Source organism: Patella vulgata, chromosome 4 (assembly GCF_932274485.2).
Source record: "Patella vulgata chromosome 4, xgPatVulg1.2, whole genome shotgun sequence".
Lineage (NCBI taxonomy): Eukaryota > Metazoa > Mollusca > Gastropoda > Patellidae > Patella > Patella vulgata.
The window spans coordinates 71229697-71253021 of record NC_065882.2 but is presented as its reverse complement, the minus strand read 5'-3'; the positions used below and the strand labels follow the sequence as shown (position 1 = coordinate 71253021).

At 33.0% G+C, this 23325-nt stretch overlaps 1 protein-coding gene across 5 annotated transcripts in view; it reads right to left on the bottom strand.

Moving 5' to 3' along the window:
• The window catches only part of LOC126818460 (centrosome and spindle pole-associated protein 1), a 64003-nt gene that overhangs the window by 15200 nt on the left and 25478 nt on the right, over positions 1–23325 (bottom strand). For 4 of the 5 annotated variants that reach the window (XM_056100351.1, XM_056100352.1, XM_056100353.1 and 1 more), the window contains exons 17-33: positions 22584–22709; positions 21175–21318; positions 19010–19048; positions 18333–18395; positions 17893–17967; positions 13415–13512; positions 13195–13270; positions 10734–10777; positions 9413–9503; positions 8558–8593; positions 7659–7727; positions 5914–6046; positions 4765–4861; positions 3907–4065; positions 2928–3188; positions 619–737; positions 99–216 (exon numbers count right to left, since the gene is read on the bottom strand). In XM_056100351.1, coding sequence (XP_055956326.1) covers positions 99–216; positions 619–737; positions 2928–3188; positions 3907–4065; positions 4765–4861; positions 5914–6046; positions 7659–7727; positions 8558–8593; positions 9413–9503; positions 10734–10777; positions 13195–13270; positions 13415–13512; positions 17893–17967; positions 18333–18395; positions 19010–19048; positions 21175–21318; positions 22584–22709 — 1748 coding nt within the window. Of the gene's footprint in view, positions 1–98; positions 217–618; positions 738–2927; positions 3189–3906; positions 4066–4764; positions 4862–5913; positions 6047–7658; positions 7728–8557; positions 8594–9412; positions 9504–10733; positions 10778–13194; positions 13271–13414; positions 13513–17892; positions 17968–18332; positions 18396–19009; positions 19049–21174; positions 21319–22583; positions 22710–23325 lie in introns of those variants that run through there. The other variant, XR_007679242.2, reaches the window with a different exon arrangement.

Sequence of the window (23325 nt, the reverse complement as noted above, 5' to 3'; positions counted from 1 at the left end):
GATTGACCAGTAGATTATGAAATTTACCACACAAGCGATATCTACTGTAGAATGTATTATTGAGTGATAAAATAAATTGAATCAACGATGATACTTACTCATTATATGCCATTGTAGGTGAAACATATCCCCCTCCTCCTCCTCCACCACCTCCACCCATAGCTCTATAATTATCAACAATAACACCTCCACTAGGAACCACAGCTGGTGCAACACCTAAACCAAAATTAAACCAAAATTAAAATAGACAATCAAGCAAAAGTCGATCTAAAAATCATAAAATCCAACAGTAGCTATGACAGGATTCCACTCAACTTACATGTACAAAGACAGCCTCATATAGGATCTCTCCCAACAGAATTATTATCGGATCACCAATAGAGTCAAACCTCACACACCACCACCATCCTCCTAGAAACCAGGCCGTCAACTGAACATGGCCATCAAACTCATCATGCTAACTCTGTGTCAACAGTTAGGTGAATTTTCAAAATATTTTGTTTTGGATTTTCTTGAAAGAGCATATACCTTACCTCGTACAATGCACCCATCTCCACATATAGCTAATCTAAACAATAGTCGAAGCTGTATTTAATATACAATTACATGAATACATACCATAATTAGGTGCTGGAGCTGCAACAGGAATGTCCAATGGATTTTGTGCACCATAATACTGATAAACTTGATCTATTGAATTAAATTTATCAAAATTTTGACCTCCTGTTACATATGTCCTGGAACACACAAAAAAAAAAAACACATATGAAATACAGTTTTAGAAGTAATATCAATCTGATTATAATTAATCCTATGTCAATTAAATGCACATTAATTTAACAGGAGGTCACATCATATGAATGATTGACTTTTAAATGGAGAGAGAGAGAGAGAGATGGGGTTTAACGTCCACTCGACACAAACTAGGTCATTTCGGGACTAACATATGGTTTAATTCTATTTCATTAATTCGCTTGCGCGTAGGGGTCTTTAGCAGTGGGAGGAAACCGGAGCACCCGGAGAAAACCCACGAGGTTGGACAGGCGACCCTACTCCTTGTCACGTACAACCGGGGATTCGAAACCACGCCAGTTGACTCAATGACAGGCCGTATGATACAGCACGCACGTGCTAACCATTCGGCCACCCAACCCCCCCTTTTAAATGGTCTGTGTTGGTAAACAGGGTTTCCATTTTGTGGGCAATTTTGGGAGTCTAGTTAATGTAGCAATCAATCTATAATGAAATGAAATGGGGTTTAATGTCCTACTATGTAGTATGTGCTATGGGGAAAATTTTATCACAAAAGTGGCGATTCCAACTACTATTCATCTATTTCCAATTGTCAAGGGTTTTTTTTTTCACGTGCAAGCCAATGTGTACATCGGTTTTTCATCCCATCCAAACGACTAGATGATGTCCTCAGCTAACACAAGGATTAAACCTACTGTCTGAACCATCGTAAATTTTAAACGGATTTTCTTGATTATGAACAAACAAGTTAACTTTGGTTATTATAAACTTACCTGTGTGTTTGAAATCAACTCTCGTTAAATAAAATTCATTGCACAACTAAATATCCCAACGAATAAAAACAATTCGATCTTGAAAAATTGAAATCCCACGAACTTCTGACACAGAAAAATACCAAAATGGAAGTTGATTACGTCACTCTTCGGGATATATCATTTCGTATAAAGGGGTGACAGCATGGCAAATCAAAACGGTTTCCGGTACTTTTACGACAATTTAAGCATGGTTTAAGAATAAGCTTAACTCTCGGCTCGGCATTGGGTTTGAGGGTTTACAAACATAACTGCCCGTATTCCATTATTTTTTTTATCGGCTTTTACATTGTAGTAAAATCTGTGCAAAAGTTATAACTTTACCTTTTGAAATATTTTATTTTAATTATTGGATTAGAGACTCGGATGGAGTAATTTTCTTTTGAACAAACAAAATTACCCATGATTATCTTTAATATGATATACAAAACGATAATATATAGATTTAACATATGTATACTGGGTATTTACAATTATGGGGTGATTGTGTGATAATAATTATAAACCCTCCCAATAGGCACTACGTTTTAGGGCTGCCGCTACACGCTTATAGATGTTAATGAAGCGGTTATTATTTGATCGAAAAAATGACAATACACTTGGAAATTTCGGAGGTGAGCTTATGATCCTTGTTACATAATTAATAACATAAAGAAGATAGGAAATATTGACTTTATTTTTACGAGTATCCGTGCAATCAGTGATATTTTCATTGTTTATAAAATTTGATTGACTGGCAATCAATTGTTTCAATATAAATCTATTATATAATTGCCTTCAGACAATATTTTCGTAGCCCAAACTCAAACGATCGCAATGATCGCGCTATGTTTTGATTGCAACATGTGGTTGTCAAACTATCTGTCAAAATTAATTAATCACCCCCGCAACAGCAGCATTGGTTTGGCCCAACATGTGACGAAAGCAAGTTGTTTTGAACTCAGTTGAAAATACAACTAAATAAGTCAAATGTTTCAAGAGAGAACTCTTTTTAATCGTTGGGATATTTAGTTGTGCAATGAAATTATTTAACTGGAGTTGATTTCAAACACACTGGTAAGTTTATAATAACCAAAGTTAAGTAGTTTGTTCATAAGCGAAGAAATCCGTTTAAAATTTACGATGGTTCAGACAGTAGAACCGTAAATTCATAATCATTTGGCCTGTCATTAGCTGATATCAATGAAACTCTTACACACTGAATGATAAGAATCGGTATGTTAAATTACAATGTGGTGCAGAAAAATGTCAAACAATTCTCTCTGTATCGTCAATCGTATAATCGTACATGATTTAAAAGTATATTAAACAAAAAATTAAATGAATAAGACTAATAAAAATTGTCCATAAAAAAACACTCACGATGGCTGATAAGCAAGACCAATTGGGGGTTTGGCAACAGCTTTGGGTGGATCTAACAATCTATCAAAGCCTTGTTCTAGTATACCAGTTGTTCCATGACTTGGTTGATGCATCTGTTTTCTTGGATCACGGTGTGACATAAAATCTAGTTCTGCTAAATCTAACTGTGAAATTCCATGCTGTTGATGTTCAATTTTTTTCAGTCTTCTCTCCAACCTCTCCAGATCACGAGTTCTTCCCAGCAACATTTCAGCTCTTGGACTATAAAAAAAACAAACACACATTAAGACTGGGTGAAAAGTAAAGTAACATTACAATGTTCTGTAGGGACTGGGATCATTTTGGTATTATATCAGTATTACATCATATTCTCAACATTTAAATAGAGAGAGAGAGAGACAGAGAAAGAGAGAGAGTTTAACATAACCTCCACTCGACACAAACTAGGTCATATCGGGACTAACACAATATGGTTCAATCTTATTACAATAATCTGCTTGAGCACAGGGGTCTTTAGCAGTGGGAGGAAACCGGAGTATCTGGAGGAAACCCACGAGGTTGGACAGACAACCCTACTCCTTGTCACGTACAAGTGGGGATTCGAAATCACACCACTTGACTCAATGACAGACCTTATATCCATTCGGCAACCCCCCCCCCCCCTCCCCTGTCTAATCTACAACTGGCAATTTTCAATATGCAATTTTTATCATTCCTTGTTAGTGAAATTGTTACTTCCCGCCTCTAGTGAGGGAGAGAGAGAGAAATGGGGTTAAACGTCCACTCGACACAAACTAGGTCATATCGGGACTAACATATGGTACAATTTTATTTCAATAATTTTCTTGTGTTTAGGGGTCTTTAGCAGTGGGAGGAAACCCAGAGGGCATGGAGAAAACCCACAAGGTTGGACAGGCGAACCCATCTTTAGTATCTTGCAAACCAGAAATGTATGTTGATAAACTGAAGGTCTACTCACCTTAACCTATCACCACCTGTTGCTAATTGATATTGTTGCTGTGCAGCAGCTTGTATAACTTCAGGTTGTTTTTGGACATTAGGAATAACAATTACCCTTGGTTGAACTGGCTGTTGCTGTTTTGCAACCTCAGCTTGAGGAGGTTCTACTACTCTATTTCTAAATCAAAATAAAATATAATTAATTGTCACATTCAAAAAAGCCACATATTTCATCCCTTGCACTTTATTTTCTTTCATCGTTTAACAGATTCATAGATATCAAGATTGGAAGATTCAACTTCAAAAATGTATGAACCATTAACATTTTCTTAAAAAGAGAGACAAAGGAAAATGATTTTTAACTCTTTAACTATTCAGTGGTTCTCAAACTTTTTTGGCAACGCCAGACCTAGGAACACATGAAAAAATAGCAGCACACACGGCTAAATATATATGAAAAATATTTGAATTTTGCAAAATAAAATCATGTCAAGTCAAAGACGGCATACAACCGTAGACACAGACTAGTCATAGACAATATATATAGAATGACTAAACCAAATAAAGAAAAATACAACTATGAACTTACACGTAAACACCAGTTACTACTCATTTGGGATCACATGGTTTTTCGCATTTACTGAGTGTGCCGTTCGAAATTTCACAGCACACTTAGAAAGATCTCGCGGTTGAGAATCGCTGCTCTTATTTAACACTAAACAGAACAGTTTGGGATCACTGTTAGGCATATATTCCTATTTCCATACATAAGAATCGGAAATTTAACCAACTACTTGCATACAGTAAATAATTGGTCTTATATAGTATGGGTTCAACCATTCTGATATTTACCCCCCCATCCATCTCTTAAGCTTACTTTTTTCTAGCTTCTTCAGCTTCTTGCATCTGTCTTTCTAATTCTTTTTTATATGCATCTTTTCTTTTCTGTAATTCTTTCTGGGATTCCCCTTCACCTGTTTATAAAAAAAACACTATGTATATTTACATTTCACAAACTTCTTTCATTTCAAATGTTACTGTACCTGAAAATAATGACCTGATTATCTCGAACAGATATCTAACAGAACAAATCAAATAACATAAATTTATTCATAGCCATGTAATATTGTCCCTCGTTGCTTTTTAGCATGGCTTACCATTAACCATAATACCAAACAAGCCTGGAAATAAGGCACCTGTCACAGACAATGTCAGGCAAAGATTCAGGCTTTGTCAGGCACTAAACCTTTGGTGCCTGTCATTTTGTCTGGCACTGATTTGTCTTTTTTATTGATATTATTAATTCATGCCGGGCACTAAGTCGAAAATGTCAGATACTATTTCATTAGTGCCTGACAATTTGTCAGGTGCATCTTAAACCATTATTTCCAAACCTGATACCAACATTTCAACTAATATCATCACTGTAACATGACATAATTCTGAGAACAATAATCAAATACTAGACCATGCTCTATCTATTATTTATATCAAATCTAACCTGCAGTAATGAGCATTGGCAAGAAAATTGACACTTGCATGAGTAAGGAGACAAGGATGGTTTAACCTCAACACAAACTAGGTAATTTTAAGACTAACATATGGTACAATAATTCATTTCAATAATATGCTTGCTAGTGTCTTTAGCCATGGGGGTAAACGGAGGACCCAGGGAGCACCCATGAGGTTAGGTAGGTGACCTTACTCCTTGTTACATACAAGTGTAGGATCTAAACCACGCCACTTGACTCAATGAAAAACCTGATGATCTAAAGTGCACAGATTAGACCATTCGGCCACTCAACAGCCCTCATTTGCATAAAAAAAGGAGGAACCTCTTGGACAGAAATCAGGTGTCAATAGTTCTTTTAGGAGCTCTAAATGTTCATTTGCACTGAAATGCCAAACAATGCTGAAAAATGACTCTGGATTTGGGGGATTTGGTGTGAAATACTATTCAGAAGTAAGATTTTGAATAAGAAAGATTTTGAATAACCGTCTTCCAGTTGTTATAAATAATACTTACCAACAGGTAATGAAGCATAAAAACGATGTTTATTGGCATCAGGGAGATATGCCGGAGCGTCTTTAATTCCTCTTGGAGGATAATCATGATATACAGGAGCATGTGCTGCTGGTCCATGAGGTGGTAAGTGCTTCTGTAAACATAGAGATAAAACAATATTCATAAATTTCCTAAAGGTAAATAACTTACAAACATTTATGATTTTGTTTTAATCATATGAATCGTGGTTAAAATGTTCCGATTTTTAAATTTTTCATTTCTAAAGGTGGAATTAAAAAAATGTATGTTATGAATATGATCTGTAAATAAAACATATACACATACCACATATAAAACGATAATAATTTTAACATAAAATAAACCACCTACGGTCGCTCGGTTGTATATAAACAAGATATTTATGAAATTAGTAACCAGTAACCTTATATTGTATAGATATATTGAAAAAAAAAACACACAATAAAATGGATATCTATTGATAATAACACCAACACAAAATAAACTATATAAGGATAGGTCAATACAGTACAAATACTTCATTTGAAAGACAACTTTTACTGGTGTGAATAGATTTTTTCAGAGGAAGAGATAAATTAAGTTCTAAGCAACACGAGACCATCTTCTTGGGACTAACAAAATTCTTTACAACATGTAGAACTATCTAAATCTGTTTAATCAGATGATCACTCCATTAAACATGCATTATGCAAGAGCTAAATCTGATTATTGCAAGTCTTAATTTAGGCTTCAGATGTTATAGAAATTATAAATTAGATCTTTATTTAAACAACAAGACCAAAATCAACTCTGTAGACCCACGGATGGCTCGGCTACAGCTCGGATTTAAATAGGATTTCACTAATTGATTAAATCAAATAAGGGGTAACCTGATGAAAATATGTCAGTTAGATAGAGGCTAAATGATAGAGTGTACTTAGCGAGGCCGCTGTAAAGCGTTTCCGTATGCCATTGAAAACTTTACTTGATAATCGAGATATGTAGGTGGAGTTAACGCCTGTCAATCAAACGATCGGCGAAGGTGAAGACACATTTCGCTACCATTTCTCGGCAAATATTACAATGATGATAACTATGTTCAGAATAAAGTAATTTGACTGAATTTTTCAATATATTCTTCTTTCATCATCTACTTTTGAACTGTTATAGCAAGAATGGCCAACTCTCTATAAAAATCTCCCATAATGTATCTTTAATACAATAATATCGAAAGACAAGTTTTAATAAAAAACTGTCAGAACTCTTTAGCAGTGGTGGGTAAACATGAAGAAGCATATATACAGAACTAAGTTGTTATTTACAATCAAACAATGAATCTCAGTCACCTAATTAAAAGCCCAAACTTTTGTATGTAAATAATTTAAAATATTAATGAAAAGAGAAGGGTGTAATTGGGACATGTTTGGTATGGCATGTGTTTCACAAGACGCTGTATAAGGGTGCACCTAAACCATGCGCTTTTATTTTTTTCCTGGTTCACCTCTGCCAAACTCACCCTGAGCCTTATCAAGACATGCGCCTAATATACCGAAGAATACAGTAATCATATTTTGCCTGTGACACATGCATTTGAACTTCATGTTCTAAGATAAGTATAAGTTGGGAAGACAGTTCTATAATAAGATAAAGAGACTGACATCAATTAATATTACAGGCAAACATCACAACATGACACAAAGTGTATTAAGTTTAAGTGCAGGGAAACATTAAACGTCACATGTGCCTACATCTTGCTTTGATGCTTTTTTGTTAACTGGTGTCTCCTTGGTCGGTTCCTCCTTTTTAATATCATCTTCCTAAATAGATTAGTAAAACAAATAATACAGGCATTTGTTAGTGCACAAAACAATATGTAAACAAAATAACTTTTCAACTTTCCCCTTCAATTTCAAAAACCATGCACAAGAACTGAACAAGACATCAACATATTATCCAGTTTTGTAATGTATTGAAATGTCCTGGAATAAAGTTCATTAGATGTAAACTTGTCACCCAGTCATTTGATGTACTTTTTATCTGATTCATAATTCAAAACTCTACAATTTCTAATTTGGAAGTTTAATTTGAAAAGGCCATATTTTTCATTGGTAACAAATAAATGGAAAATCATTTAATCATGCTAGCTCACATCAGCCTTTATAATTTGAACAGAGCAGAAAATAATTTATAAACAGAAAAAAAAAAACTTTTCCAGCCCAAAATACTGAAATTATATAACATCAATAATTTGAGATTAACATAAGTTTATGATAAAAGATGAGACGGAACACTCAAAACTCATACTAGCAGATAGAGTAAAATGACTCAATATAAGCCATAAATCAATTTAAATTTCTACACACACACATTTGTAATAGAGAGAAAAAGTAAAGCTTGCCAAGAAAGAGTATATTAGCTTGCCAAAAAATGCATTTCACTTGATTTGAACAAGATAATTAATTGGGATGTAGGAAGGGACAATCGCCAGTAAATTACAAGAAAGTAGGACCATCATTACAGATCTATGACTGTCCTTATAAATCGATGAATATTATAGAGTTCCAAGATATACACACAGTCATGCTATGAATTATCAACATGTAGACAAAAACATTAACAACGCATGCTACTACATATAAACTCTCACCTGTGTATCATCATTCCAATTTTTTAATCGTTCGAGCTAATAATGAAACAATAGTTTTTCATTAGTCTGAGTAATATAGCTTTAGGGTTATACTGAGTCTAGATACCAAAGATTTTGTGTAATTAGATGCTGTAGTAAATTTGGAGTTAAGATTAAGGTTTTGTTAAAGTTACAATTTCATACTTTCTAAGAAAGTCAAAACATAATTATTTCTATGTCTTTTGCTCAATAGGTTGTCAACTCACTATTATGCGATCATAGGTTATCTTTCTCACACTTAAAAATCTCCACACCGAAAATAATAACACAATTACCTCCCTTGTTTTCCAATTCCCCACCATGGAATAGCTATCTTCAAACGTTTGAATTTGAAGTTGAAAATGATATTTTTGCCAATTTCTCAACTGGCATTAGTGAATTATAGGATTAATAGGATTATTCTTTAACAAGGTAGGACTGTTTATAGATACCATATATTTTAGGACTATATTTTAATACATTTTAAAAATATAACTTAAAAATCTGAAATTGTAACTTTAATATAATAATTCAAGCTTTACTAAAGAATAGTTGTCAAAATGAGAAGAAATGTATTTATTCTTGTTTAAATACAGATTAGAGCTGGAAAATCAGATAAAGAAAGGAAATTATTGAATTAACACAGTGGGATTACTTTTTTTCTTTTTATCAACTTCTTGTTAATTGACTTGTCAAATATATCATTGACTCCTACTCCCCGGTCCCCCCAAAATATATAAGTATGTGTAGATATAATTTTCCAATAGAAAAACTATGAAAACCAATAAACAACACCTTAAGTTACACCACACATAGAAAGCGTGAAGAAATATTTACCAGGCGTGAATAGGTTCGATCGTGCTCTGCTTCGTGACTTGATCGAAGCCAGTCAGGATCATCCAGTATTCCGTTTTGTAAAACAGATTTCCTGAGTGAGTGCAAGCAGAAGTCATCACAAAGAAAATTACACATACATTTATTGACATTTATTAATAGAACTGATCTGAAATTAATGTTTCACAGTCTGTGTAACCCCAATCAATTTTAGAATTGTATCTATAAGGGCTACAGCTACTAAGAAAAAGGTTTTCAAAACCTATTTTAGTATTCATTATTCAATGTCAATTGAGACTAATGGAATCTGATCTAATTTTGATTTTTTGTCTGTTATGAAGTAAACAAATTGAAACAGAAAACAAATAGATTTGAAAAAAGGGTAAAAAAATTCTCATGTTAACTGAATCAAATATTTTAATAAAATTTGAATTTGACTTGAACATTCAAATAGTAAAATAAGTATTCCATGCGAATACTAATAAAATCAGATTAGTTCAAGATCCAAAGAAGTGGTATTTTTATCGGTAGAAATGAAAAAGAATTTTTAAATTTATTTCTAATATCAAAAGCATATGCTATTTATTCTGTCAAGGTATTACCGGTAAAATCAAAAATGAAGTCAAAGTATTCAGCAGTTTGCAATAAAAAATACCATTTCTAAGGATAATACAAAATCTACATCAGCGATAAAGTAGAAAAGTTACAAATATTAAACATCTATATAAATGTATACAGATGAAAAATTACAGAAAGAGAAAACTAACATCTGACAAAAAGATGCTAATTAATTTTAACCAAAAAACTGCACTTATGTTGTTTTAATTAAATTAATAAAGGTTTTTTTTGCTAAAGATTAAGCTTACTAAAGGTACTCTTCGTTTTGCATTGTGTTTTGCATTGTGGAATTCCCACATTACTACCAGTCTATCATGATTATTTCAATTTGATTACATACTCAAGGGGAAAACATTGAGAAAGTGATTGTAGAAGACTGAGGATGGTGCCGATCACTGATACATTTACACGAAGAGAAATTTATGGTGCTAGATTTACCAGTATTTTATGTTCTGTAGTTAATTCATTGTTGTCTAGATCAATAGGTGGTATACTGTCCCTGTTAGTATAACCAGTTAATTAAATATATCAAAATCAAGAACTATTTTGGCAATACTATACTAATCACAAACAAAGATGTTGCTGTTAAACATAATAAAACTGTAGAGATTTCTGTTCATATAACAACCATCGTTTCGGTACTAATTTGCTTTATACTGAATGTTCAATAAATCCTAATTAAAATACCAGAAGAACAATTACTTACTTTGTTGATATATCTTTCTCTATGTCTTTTAATCTCTTCTCATCCTGTTTTATGTGGTTAGTAAAAGAAATAATTAAAACTCTACACACTAAGATTGTATAGGATCAAAGAAATAATAATAAACTATAGTAGTTCCTGATGATTACCTTCATTATTGTGTAAGTCAAGGTTTAATATCTTGCAGGAGGTTGATCATATATTTAGGATGTATGTTATGATATCTAAATTAATCAACTGAAAAATCCTGCATAGTCTAAACAATTCATCTTGACTTAGACAATAGCAAGTATTTCTGTAATCCCACACAGTTAAGATATTGATAAGCTTAGCAGATAATAATACTACAAAATATAAGATTACATATATAATGCTTATTAGATAATGGTACCAAAGCAAGCAATTTTACAATTCACAATCTAAAATGAAAAGTAAAAGAATAAAACGGTTCAAAATTACATATTTTCAATCCAAAATACATTCAAATCTTTCAAAATAGCTTGCTTTGGCTGATTAATTAATACAAAGTTTAGATCCAGCATTAGATTTAGATAGCAGAAAGTAAAGCTACGAGTAAACAGATAAGGCAGGCTAAATTTTAAAGAAATTATTCCTGTGATGGTTGTATCATTTTACAGAGTTTCTTGTCAAATGTCACCAAGGCAATAAATCAGTCAAATTGTAAGAATGCAGTTCAGAACATAGATAGAAACTTGTCATGTTCTGTAATACACCTACCAGCAGCAAAATTAACTGCACTATAACTTAAATCATCATCAATAAAAAAAAACCTATGGCGGCTATGAACAATGGAAAGAGTCTTAAACCATTTCATTATGAACTTTGGCCTTGTATTGCTTTAAAAGTGAAAATGAATAATCCCACGGAGTCTTAAAGCATTTCATTACGAACTTTGGCCTTGTATTGCTTTAAAAGTCAAAATGTGACTCCACAAAACATGTTTGGAATTTACGATCCATCAATTTTGTTGATCAATACAGTTTATTCCTCATACCCTAATGAACAACAACACCTAGAACTGTGACCTATATATCATGTTCACAGGATTTCATGTGAAAGGTCAATTCTACAATAACAATATGTGAATCCTGAATGGTAATATGTCACAAGAAATTATGGACGGACATAATGAACAACAACACCTAGAACTGTGACCTATATATCATGTTCACAGGATTTCATGAATTTGAACCTAAGTGGAAAGGTCAATTCCACAATATGTGAATCCTGAATGGTAATATGTCACAAGAAATTATGGACGGACATAAAATGTGAGTGTATAAAAATATGTCTGAAAGAAGAATCACTCAGAAGTCACACATTACAAACTAAACCAAAATACACTTTGGGGAAAGTTCATCAACATACAAGAACAGTTTACATCACACATATCTAAATTAATGAGTAACACTGTGAAAAGAACCAAATAACCTCTATAAATATTCTAGCAAACCAAGGATTAACTAGAAAACACTCATTAAGAAAACACAACACACTGCGGCAGAGTAGTAAATTGAGATATTCATTTAAATTATATGGCTATTCAAAACATTAATGTCAATCCTTTATTTTAAAGAATAAAATACATGCACATAAAATATTTTTTATGTAACATTTTGTGGCTCAGGCATACAGAAGTTTATGCAAAGTGAACAAGGGCCAAAAGCCATAACTCTAGAAGTAATTAATAAAAATTCTTAAATTCAATAAGGTTCTGTTTCTTCTTAATCTCAATAAGAGAGAGAGAGAGAAATGGGGTTTAACATCCACTCGACACAAACTAGGTCATTTCGGGACTAACATATGGTTTAATTTTATTTCAATAATTCGCTTGCGCGTAGGGGTCTTTAGCAGTGGGAGGAAACCGGAGGACCCGGAGAAAACCCACGAGGTTGGACAGGTGACCCTACTCCTTGTCACGTACAACCAGGGATTCAAAACCACGCCAGTTGACTCAATGACAGGCTTTATGATAAAGCGCGCACGTGCTAACCATTCAGCCATCCAACCCCCCTAATCTCAATAAGGTTCTGTTTCTTCTTAATCTCAATACTATGCAGGACGGAGGGCCTGACAAGGACAGCTGTCTAGTCGATATAAGAGTAGGCGATAGTGCCGCTGCCCGGGCAAAATTTCCCTCATAGCACACTGTATGGCATATGCCCGTCTTCATTAGCCCAGCATAGGAGCAGAACAGTAGGACATTAAACCCCATTTCATTTCATTTCATTTCATTTCTTTTAATCTCAATACTGCACACATTTACAACAGATAGAAAGATAACTTTTGTTGTTTTAACAAAGACCAATAGATTGCAAAATTGTAATAGGCTCTTTCATATTACTAATATATAAACAACATATCTGATCATAAATGCAGACAGTGTACAACAATAATGCCTATTTATCATGATTAAACTATTAAAATTACCAAATTTTCTTACCTCAAGTCTGTGGAGTGCCCCTTCACTGTTATAGGCTTTTAATCCAGGACGAGAATAGTCTGGATCATTTAATCGTCTGGTTAAAAAAAAAAAAATAGGAAGGAAAAAATATTATTTTTTTGTACAATATTATATTGCATAAAAGACAAATTTAAAATTGCAAGGCCTAGCAAGGCCTAAGTAAAATATATACCTAAATAAGCAAGTATAGTTGTTTTACCTGTATCTCTGTTCTTCATTTCTTTTCTTTTCTAACATTTCTTCATATGTTGGTGTTCCCCATCCTTTCCTAGGTGCACCTGGTGGTTCTTCACCTCTCTACGAAAAATAGCCCATTTCAATTACAAATTTAACAGTACTAATTATATGATCTGATGCACTACCTAAGGCATATAAAATAGTCGAATTTAAGCAATTGGGAGATGTGTGTATTCCTAGCTGCATCCCTTTGCTTCATCTAAAAATCTGCAGCACACCAAAATCTGTAATTGTTATGAACAGTAGTATGTCGCTACTATTTTATGTATAGCAACACTAATATCAAACCCCATTCTTAAGTTTCTTTTATATCATCTGGACTTCAATGATTTAAATTTGGACTAATGATATTACAAGTCGAAATAATTACATCTAATACTGGTTATTCTTCAATAATGTTTAAGAACTAATGAATCTGGAGTGTATTGAAACTTAAGATATAATATTTATTGGTTATGTTAATGATAAATATTACTACATCTAAAAGCTATGAGTACTGGTAATATATATATATTGTAATATAACATGTAGGCAGCCTACAACAGTAAAATCTGCTAACAATACACAAAATACCATTTTGTTGGAAAGAAATACACATGTACTTGTCAAAACAAGTATAAATGTTAGTGTCGATTAAAGCACTTTTACTGTATATAAACAATATAGGCTAATTGAATTCTTTAATGTTTGCTAATAAATGACAATACTGTAAGACAAGAAATTAATGTATAAGAAATTAATGCAAACAGAATTGTGTCAGTATAAATGTGTATGTAGTAGTTATTAGCACACTTTCCGCGGTGTATCGGTGAAGATCAGGACAGTTTTGGTCGAGGGGCTCAGCCGAGGCGGAGCCAAGGCGGGCCCCGACCAAAAATGTCCTTATCTTCACCGATACACCGAGGAAAGGTGCCAATAACTCACTCACATCACATTTCTATCGAGTATTGTGAAGCGAAATGTGAAAAATAGTATTTATTATCGAGTCGTGTCAAGCGAAATATGACAAATACTTTCTGCTCTTTCATTTATCCCTTTCTGTGCCTCATGTTACATTTCGTGGTAGAATGATTTCGCAGTGGAGAAACGACCTGAGTAGTATTTACACGTGCGTCATGCTGCGTTACCCTGAGCATAAAACAATAATTGTTTTGACGAAGTCGGTGAACAAAGAGCCAACCACATTGTCAAAACAACTTGTCCCTGGTGTAGAGGACTGCAATTATATTAAACGTAGTGTAAAGGACACTTTCCAACGTGGGTCAATCCTGGTGAAGTGTGCATCGGCGGATGGTTCGTCCGTTGAAATTGATTTGTAATAAAATTTATGACTTTCTAGGCGTTAGTTTTCATCCTGCTTATTTTCAATGCTTGTATAAAAGTGTTCGTTTGTCGCATATGAACAGTACTCTTTCTGGAAAGCGTACTGTTCATTTCTGATACACGGATACTTTTATACCTGTATTGGAAATAAACAGGAAAATTTTATCAAAGGTTGCCACTGACAACGACGTAGAAGTGGGATGTAAGGAAATCAATGAACTGCCATATCGCACTCTTTTTTAAAAGATTCACTTCTTTAATCCAACATGTAAGTTTGAAACCAAGTAGTAGATAATGAAATCAATGATGTTATCAATGAAAATGATCAGCCAAAATCTGATTACCGATAATCAGATGATATTGATTTGAATGTATTGCTTTGACTGGCGATGTTGCATTGTTTTGACTGGCGATGTTGCATTTAACACATTAATTTCTTACTTGAATTAATTGCTAGTTTTACTCTTGCTCTAAAAAAAACAACAGGCACTTACAATTATGATTAAAATTTTAAAGGAACAAGAAGTGAAATAGTGTTTCAGACTGTACAGTGTACACAATCAAATTTTTAATTCTTACCAAACAGACACACTGCAAACTGAACCAAAATGAGTCTTTTAAAAAAATAAATCATACATCATGTATGGCAGTGAAATATAACCAGCAAAACGCTCAAGATGTAATCAAATCAGTAACTTCTAACGTAAGCTGTGGCTTTTTGAAGCTTACAGGTACATTAGTTTATATTCCGTGATGTCATCTTAATGCGACGCAGATAAAAGTAACGATAATTTCAAAGTCGTTCCATACAAGCCATTCAAATTTCTATATAGTATTTGTGTACTCAAGCGTGCATATTAGTCTTCACTATTAAATACCAAAAAATGTTACTTCTGAGGTATTTTTTAACCATCTAGTTTCTTGCCCTTTAAAATTTTGATACATAGAAATTTATACCTGTACTAAGTGTGCAATAGCCAATTTACATTGGTTAGTAATTTACTTATATATTTACTAATATTTACAATAACTACATGATTAATAAAATGGATAAATATATATAACAGGTAATATATATTAATATATATAGAAACAACCAAAGGGTAGACATTCAGTTATGGTAATCTACACATTTAGATATTTAAGTGGGGCATAGCCTCGAAAAGTGTCAGTCTGGTTACTGTCCTTTGAGTTCGATGTCCTTTGATTTGAACTTAGTAAATATCTGATTTATGAAACAGATGTAGTCTGTATATTAACCCTTTCACTGCGTATACCCGGTAGTACCGGGTATTATAAAATGTCGGTAAAATGCGCGTACCCGGTATTACCGTGTACTCAGTAAAGCCCTCGCTAAAATTAGTACCGTAACTGCAAGTGCCATCTATTGTATTTTCTATACACTAGAACATATTTCCACGTGTTTCAAAGCGGCAAACCGTAAAATGGCGGAGTGCATAGTGACAACGTCGACGATGCACTCTCGACGAAGTCGTGAATGACGCCTTGCTGACCAACACGTGGACAATTTCGAGGCGGGTGATACACATAATTCGTTTCCAGTTACTTGATAATGATAGTAGTCAGGACAGTGATTGGTATTATGAAGTGTGTGATTTGTTGCGCGTCGTTATGCCCATGGCTAGCTATGTGTCCCGTGCATGATGAACAAGCCCAATGTGAACACGATAGCCCTGTGTCTGCAGTAGATTCTGACAATAATTCTGATGTTGATAATAATGCTGGCCTGCTGGATCGTAAAAGACGTAGGCAATTCCTGAGTCCCGAACGTGTAGATCTATTGACTGACTATATTGATAATGATATGGGACTTGGGGATGAAAGTGAAAGTAAAAACAAGGTATTGCAATCCGCACGTGGTCATGGCAGCGGGAGACGTGATGCACGTGTTCGTGGCGGCATTGCTCATGGCTGCTATTGATATTTTTGTTCATTTTATATATCTTTATCAAAATCCAGTGAAAAAAACAATATCTTTTAAGTATTTCATGGAGAAAAATTTGTTTTCGTGTTAGCTTTAGTGAGAAATAAGAAATCCAAAATGGCCGCCATGATGTCACGTGACTACATTATTATGCAAATTTCCAAAATTCTATTTTTTCCTCTTAGCCCAACCTCATGCCCATCCCAACAGACAAAAAGATTTTTCATAAAAGCTTCCATAAGTACTGCTTGGCATTCAGTTCCAACCTCCCTTTTTTCCTCAAAAAAGGGTCTAGCACAGGCAGTGGATTTACGTCTAGCATTGAAAGGGTTAATCTGTATATTACCCCCTGCAAACCTATCTTCATGTTATATATATGCTAAAAACAAAGTCACTTTATAAACAGCACCAAGACTATGGCGTAAGTTGTGGATTCTAAATTCAATTCTATCACATTTATATATTATTCTAAATGGTCTAAAGACGTGCGCTGCAGATCTTAGGGATGTTGTCAACACATCAATTCAACACCTGTACATGACATCACTAGGGCCATCTGTCAAACCTTGTGTACTGCTACAGTAAGGTACATGTACCCAGGGTACCAAAATAAAAAGATGAAATACACATCTCGAAGTACCCCTACCTATTATTCTATATAAGTGATTCATCCTATAACGTGAGCTACAACTAAAGTGTCCATACACATTTTATTATTCAGTCTACATGTAATATAAATCAATTTAATTGGTATTCATGGTTTATAATATATTGGTATAACAGGTATATGGTAGTCAAGCTAGCTGGCACAATAACAAACTAATCCAGGAATACTTACACCATACTAAGTAACTAGACACTTCTTACTACTGCTCTCTAAACCTTTTGGTAAATGCAGAGGTTGATCGATAACATTATTGTTGTCGCTCATAATCAGTAAATTGGAGAAAAGCTTCAGTAAAAACATTCCAAAATGGAATAAAATTCAAACTGGCTAATTTGATGTCTGTTTCACTAGGCATTATTATAGGCTTTATATTTAACAAATAGTTCCTAGAGTAGAAACCACGATAAATATATTTATATTTATCCAAGAAGCTCTGCATTTCCAAGATAATAAAAGGAGATAACTCTGAAATAAGAAGTGTCTTTTTTACTGCTGATGTACTTACACCCATCCTAGGTGTATCAAACACCTGCTTAAAGTCATTATATTCCTCATTTCTCTCTCTAGCTTTTGCTCTTTGCTATTAAAACAGTGTGTTAATGTAGAAAAGTAAATAAATAAAAAGCACTCAATATTAAATAAAATAAACTGACTAAAAGCAAAATAAAGTTAGAATAAGGTAGTTTATAACTAAAATTATTTGATTTATGTTTATATCTTGGCTAAAAATTAAATAAAACAATTACATGTTGAGTAACCATGTAACAGTAGCCATGGCAAAATAACAAATTATATGTGATTGGAGTATCTTTGGAAGCACTTTTATCTGTAATGCACATTATATTTTTAAATCACAAGTCTAATTTTCGATCACCAGAAGTTTTTTTTTATGGATACATCTTACTGTTTTGGGGTTTTTTTTGTAGACCATGAAACATAACTCACCGTGGCACTACCATGATAATTTAGTCCTGGTAATGTTGCAAATATTTCTTCATCTTTTGTTTTCTGTAGCAGATTTAAATTTTAAGTGCAATCTCAACTGAACATTTTAATATTAGACATATATTCTCTATATTATATCAAGTTAGAAAATATTCTTGTTAATGAAGCTCAATTTTAAAAGTTTATCAATTTTATAAACTTGTAAATTATTAGGAAAACTTAAAAATTATTAGGAAAAAATTATTAGGAAAACTTAAAAGTTATTAGACATTATTTGTAAAAAAATTAGGAGAGAAATTAAAAAAATATCTACACTTCAATGTCGTATTACATATACGGTATATATTGATAATTTAATTCTATTAGTAAGCTTACTACAAGTATATAAACTTGATTCACATCAGCCTGATTGTCAATCTTAATAATGTATCAATGTTTACTGATGTATTTGTCAAAAAAATAAAACTTGATCTACTGGCGGTTGATCAAATTTTAAGGTAAGATGAACTGCTAAATTTTCAATGAAGTGTAGCATCTTCTTTTCCTTCAACTGTTCCATTCAAATACATAAATGCTAATATTTATATCCTGACAATAAATATATCTATGTTGCTGGCATTATTTGTTCATTCTATTTATAAATGAATCTAACAAATATTAACAAAAAGTAAACTTACCAACATTCTGTGATCGTCAAAATCATGTAGACCTAATTTCTGAAAATGAAAACAACAGAGATGCTAAAATTATTTAAAGAGCAAAAGAATACATTATAACAACTTTTGCTGGTCTTCTTAGGGTTATGTAGATCCCATATCATTAACTATAGTTATCTTGGCAGTAGAGTAAAAGTAGGACCTAGAAAAATTCCGTAAACATACATTATGCAAGAGCTAAATTTGCCTATTGCAGGTCTTTCATTATGCCTGAAATGTTTTCTAAATTATTAATTAGACATTAATTAACTTATCCAGGCCGTAATCAACTCTCAATGGCAACGTATTTCTTCGATATTATAGATTAGAACAGTTCAGCCATATTTTGATTTAAGCTAAAAATGGAGGAGCGAGACTTAGCTTCAAACAACCAGTACGATCGTTGAAATTATTGCACACGTCTTGTCAAATCTTCAAAGGCTAATATCTTCGCTCGCAATAGAGTAATTCAAATGAAATTTTAAAATTATTATTTATTTTACATTATCTATTATTATTATTAAACGTTAGGACAAATAACGTGGGAAGTCTTCTCTTTAAAGAAAACGTATTGGTTAATGTCACTCCTATTGTACGGTGTATGTGAAGCTTGTAATGTATTACCGACTTCAAATCATTTCTAAAAACAATATTTTTTTTAATTACGACGGACCAATAGGCTTAGATGACTTTAACCATGTTTATATAATATGCAGATTTCGTTCTAAGTATAAGATGTTTAACACATAAGTACAAGTAAGTAAGTAGGCTTATCATCAAATATTGCGATCATTAGAAGTGGAATAATTGCCGATAGTTCATCAAACTGCTTCTACTTTGATACATTAACCAGTGTTTGATTCTACGGGGTGATTGGATAAATTACCCCGATTAAACTCTATATTTATTTATGTAAAGAATAAAACATAAAAACATGCGAGAAAATCAATACAGCTGGGCACATGATAAATTGAAGATTTGGAAAAGGTTTCTCACAATCTATTCTATATCTTTTTTGTAAGTTTATTTTGAGGTTTAAATAAAATATTCACTGATTCAATCAATAGGAAATTTTACAAAATGGCTGAATTAATGCTACATGTGCAAAACAACTGTTTTATTATTGGTTAGAAATGTATTGTTTTCTAGACATCTGTCATACAATAACTTGTTGGATGGTGAAAGAAATGTTGTAGTGTTGCTTGTTTGTCATGTTTTTAAAACATTTGGTGTATTGTTTGATTCTCTAGAAATATGTACAAATAAACAAAATCAATTTCAAGCCATGTCAAATTTATTATTAAATGAATCCACGTCAAATGTTTCTACCAAGATAAAAGTTTGAATATTTTTGATGTGTCGTATTTTAAACTATTTTCGAAGAATTCAAATTTTCACCAAATATTCACCAATTCCAGATAAAAAGGTCCTTGAAGCTACCAACAACAATCCAAATCACACAGTCACGGGTAAAACAAGCTATTGGACGTATTATACATACAGTCTCAGGTTAAAGAAGCAGAGAGAGAGAGAGAGAAATGGGGTTTAACGTCCACTCGACACAAACTAGGTCATTTCGGGACTAACATATGGTTTAATTTTATTTCGATAATTCGCTTGCGCGTAGGGGTCTTTAGGAGTGGGAGGAAACCGGAGGACCCGGAGAAAACCCACGAGATTGGACAGGCGACCCTACTCCTTGCCACGTACAACCGGAGATTCGAAACCATGCCAGTTGACTCAATGACAGACTTTATGATACAGCGCGCGCACGCTAACCATTCAGCCATCCAACCCCCCCTATCTATTTTCGAACTATTATAGCAAGTATGGCAAGCTCTTTATCTAAATCTTGTATCTAAATAATGTATCTTTAAATAAATCGTGTTTTGTTTGATGTGGGAGATTAGCCAATGAAATGGTCTGTTAAGTTTAAAGTTTTGTAGGTGTGCAGATTTATGGGAGTCACCTATTGCACTGTACTCTTGAGAACAAAACAGAATTGTCTAGGTCATTGAGTTCAGGACATCTTGATTCCTGACCTCCCATACAGTTCAGTTTATATATCCACTGCTAAAATTTCAAGATCATTGAAATTAAATGGTGAATGAATTCAAATTTATCAAACATCTTCATTTTGTTCTTACCTCTGCCTGCATACGATTATATTCTTTCTGTCTTTCTTCTTGTAATTTCTGTCGCTGTTTTTCATGTGATCCAAGTTTATTTAAGAATCCCCCTGGTGTACCAGGTTTAGGTGGTAAATCATGATATCTGTTTTGTGTCTGTTTCTGAAAAATTAATGTCACATCAGGTATATTATTTAATAAATTTGTGCTGGTACATGTGTTTTCAAACATATTGTGACTCTGTGCTGATGAATTTAGACTATATTGTCATTTGAATTAGCACACAGAATGCCAGGGAACTGGACCTATGTTAAGTTTTTAATAGATCTAGTACAGTACATGTCATTCTCTAAGCCTTTTTTTTTTTTTTTTTGGAAAGATTGCAGAATAGAATTTCATTGACAATGCTGTACATGTAGCAATAAAGCAATTAAGTTAAAAATTTAATCCTCATTTCATGTCTGAATAAGGAACAACAGCTAATCAATACCGACAGAAGATATTTTTACCACATCAAGAACAATGCTATCTTCTCATCCTATGATTTGACATTATGGTTAAGCATAACTTCTTTGAAATTATCATCATATTAGATTAAATATTCAATTTATTTTATGTTCATTGAAAAATTTTCGAAATTTATAAAATTTAACAATTAATTAGTTAAGTGAAATATTTTGTTATCAAATAATTGGTAGAAAGCAAATTTGAACAATTAATTAGTTAAGTAAAATAATTTGTTAGTAAGTAATTAGTAGGAAATAGTTAAATTTCAATAGCCGTTTGTGCTGAAAAATAAGAAACAAATGCATGGAAGGTGAACCCCTTTCCAGGGAATTATTCTATTGAAGTGCTGAAAAAAAAGTGAACAAAAAGAACCAACAAATCACTAATTAACAAAACAAACTGAAATAAATTAATATCTGTTGTAATAAATATAATATAACAAAAATGAATCAACAACTGAATAAAAACATCTACATGTCAGAATACAAACACAAAAAGACTTTCAGTTTAAACAAAACAACTACAGGAGGATAAAATCATGTATTTGGTTTCACAGAGCAATTATCACATAAATACATATAAAGAATAAAATTGAACCATGTAAAAATATTACACATATAAACTTGACAAACTGAACAAAACGACACAAAAACAAAGGTACATATAATTAAAGGAAACAATTATGTTGTACTCATTTATTTTGTAAAAGTGGGTTCACAAACAATAACAGGACAAGTTTACACAAAATGACTGACACCAGAGAGACAGTGACAAAGTCTGAATTTGTGCCTGATAGTGTCTGTGACAGGTGCCTTATTTAAAGTCATGTCTGGGTGTATTTGCATCAAAGAATGAAAAAGAGAGAACACATAACAGGGTGTGATTTTATGCAAGGTGTGGCAACACGTGAAGTTTCGAACCTTTTGTAACTGATTATATTCTTCTTTTCGCTGTTCTTGTAATTTCTTCTTCTTGTCTGATGTGTCTGATATGAAAAGTTGTTCTTTTGATGGTTCCCTCCACTCTCTTGGTCGAAGATTTTTTTTCTGAGAAGTTAATGAACAATAGAGATGGTACAGATTACAAGCATGCACATGCAAATAGTTCCAACACTGATACACACATATAAAAGATCACAAGACACACATGCAGAGGTACATATACATATTTACACAGATTAGTAATTAACAGCTTGGGCACTCCCTAACTGCGATCACACAGGATTAATTTAAAGCCACACTTTAATATGTTCCGTCACCATTACTTCCCAGTACCATGTATAATAGATTTCTATTTTTATTCAAACATCTTTGAAGATCAATGTCCCACACACTACAAATCAAAACTCTTCAAACAAATCAACTATTTTTTTTGTTATTTTTACAACTTTATGTGAACTGTGGAGTTTTAGTAAGGTGCTCTTTATTCGGGTACATAACCATAATGCACTGGATGAAAGGAAATTAAACATACCACTAATCCAAAGGGCAATCTAATTCAAAGTTCAGAAATGGACATGTGTGTATCTAATACTAGTAAATATACTTTTCCAATGGAAAGTATCACAGTTCTAACAGCAAACTGTACATGAGGAGTTCCAAATAGTGTAAGTATACTCTGGTTTCAGAATGACACTGCTGTTCTGAAAAGTTGATTTAAGTG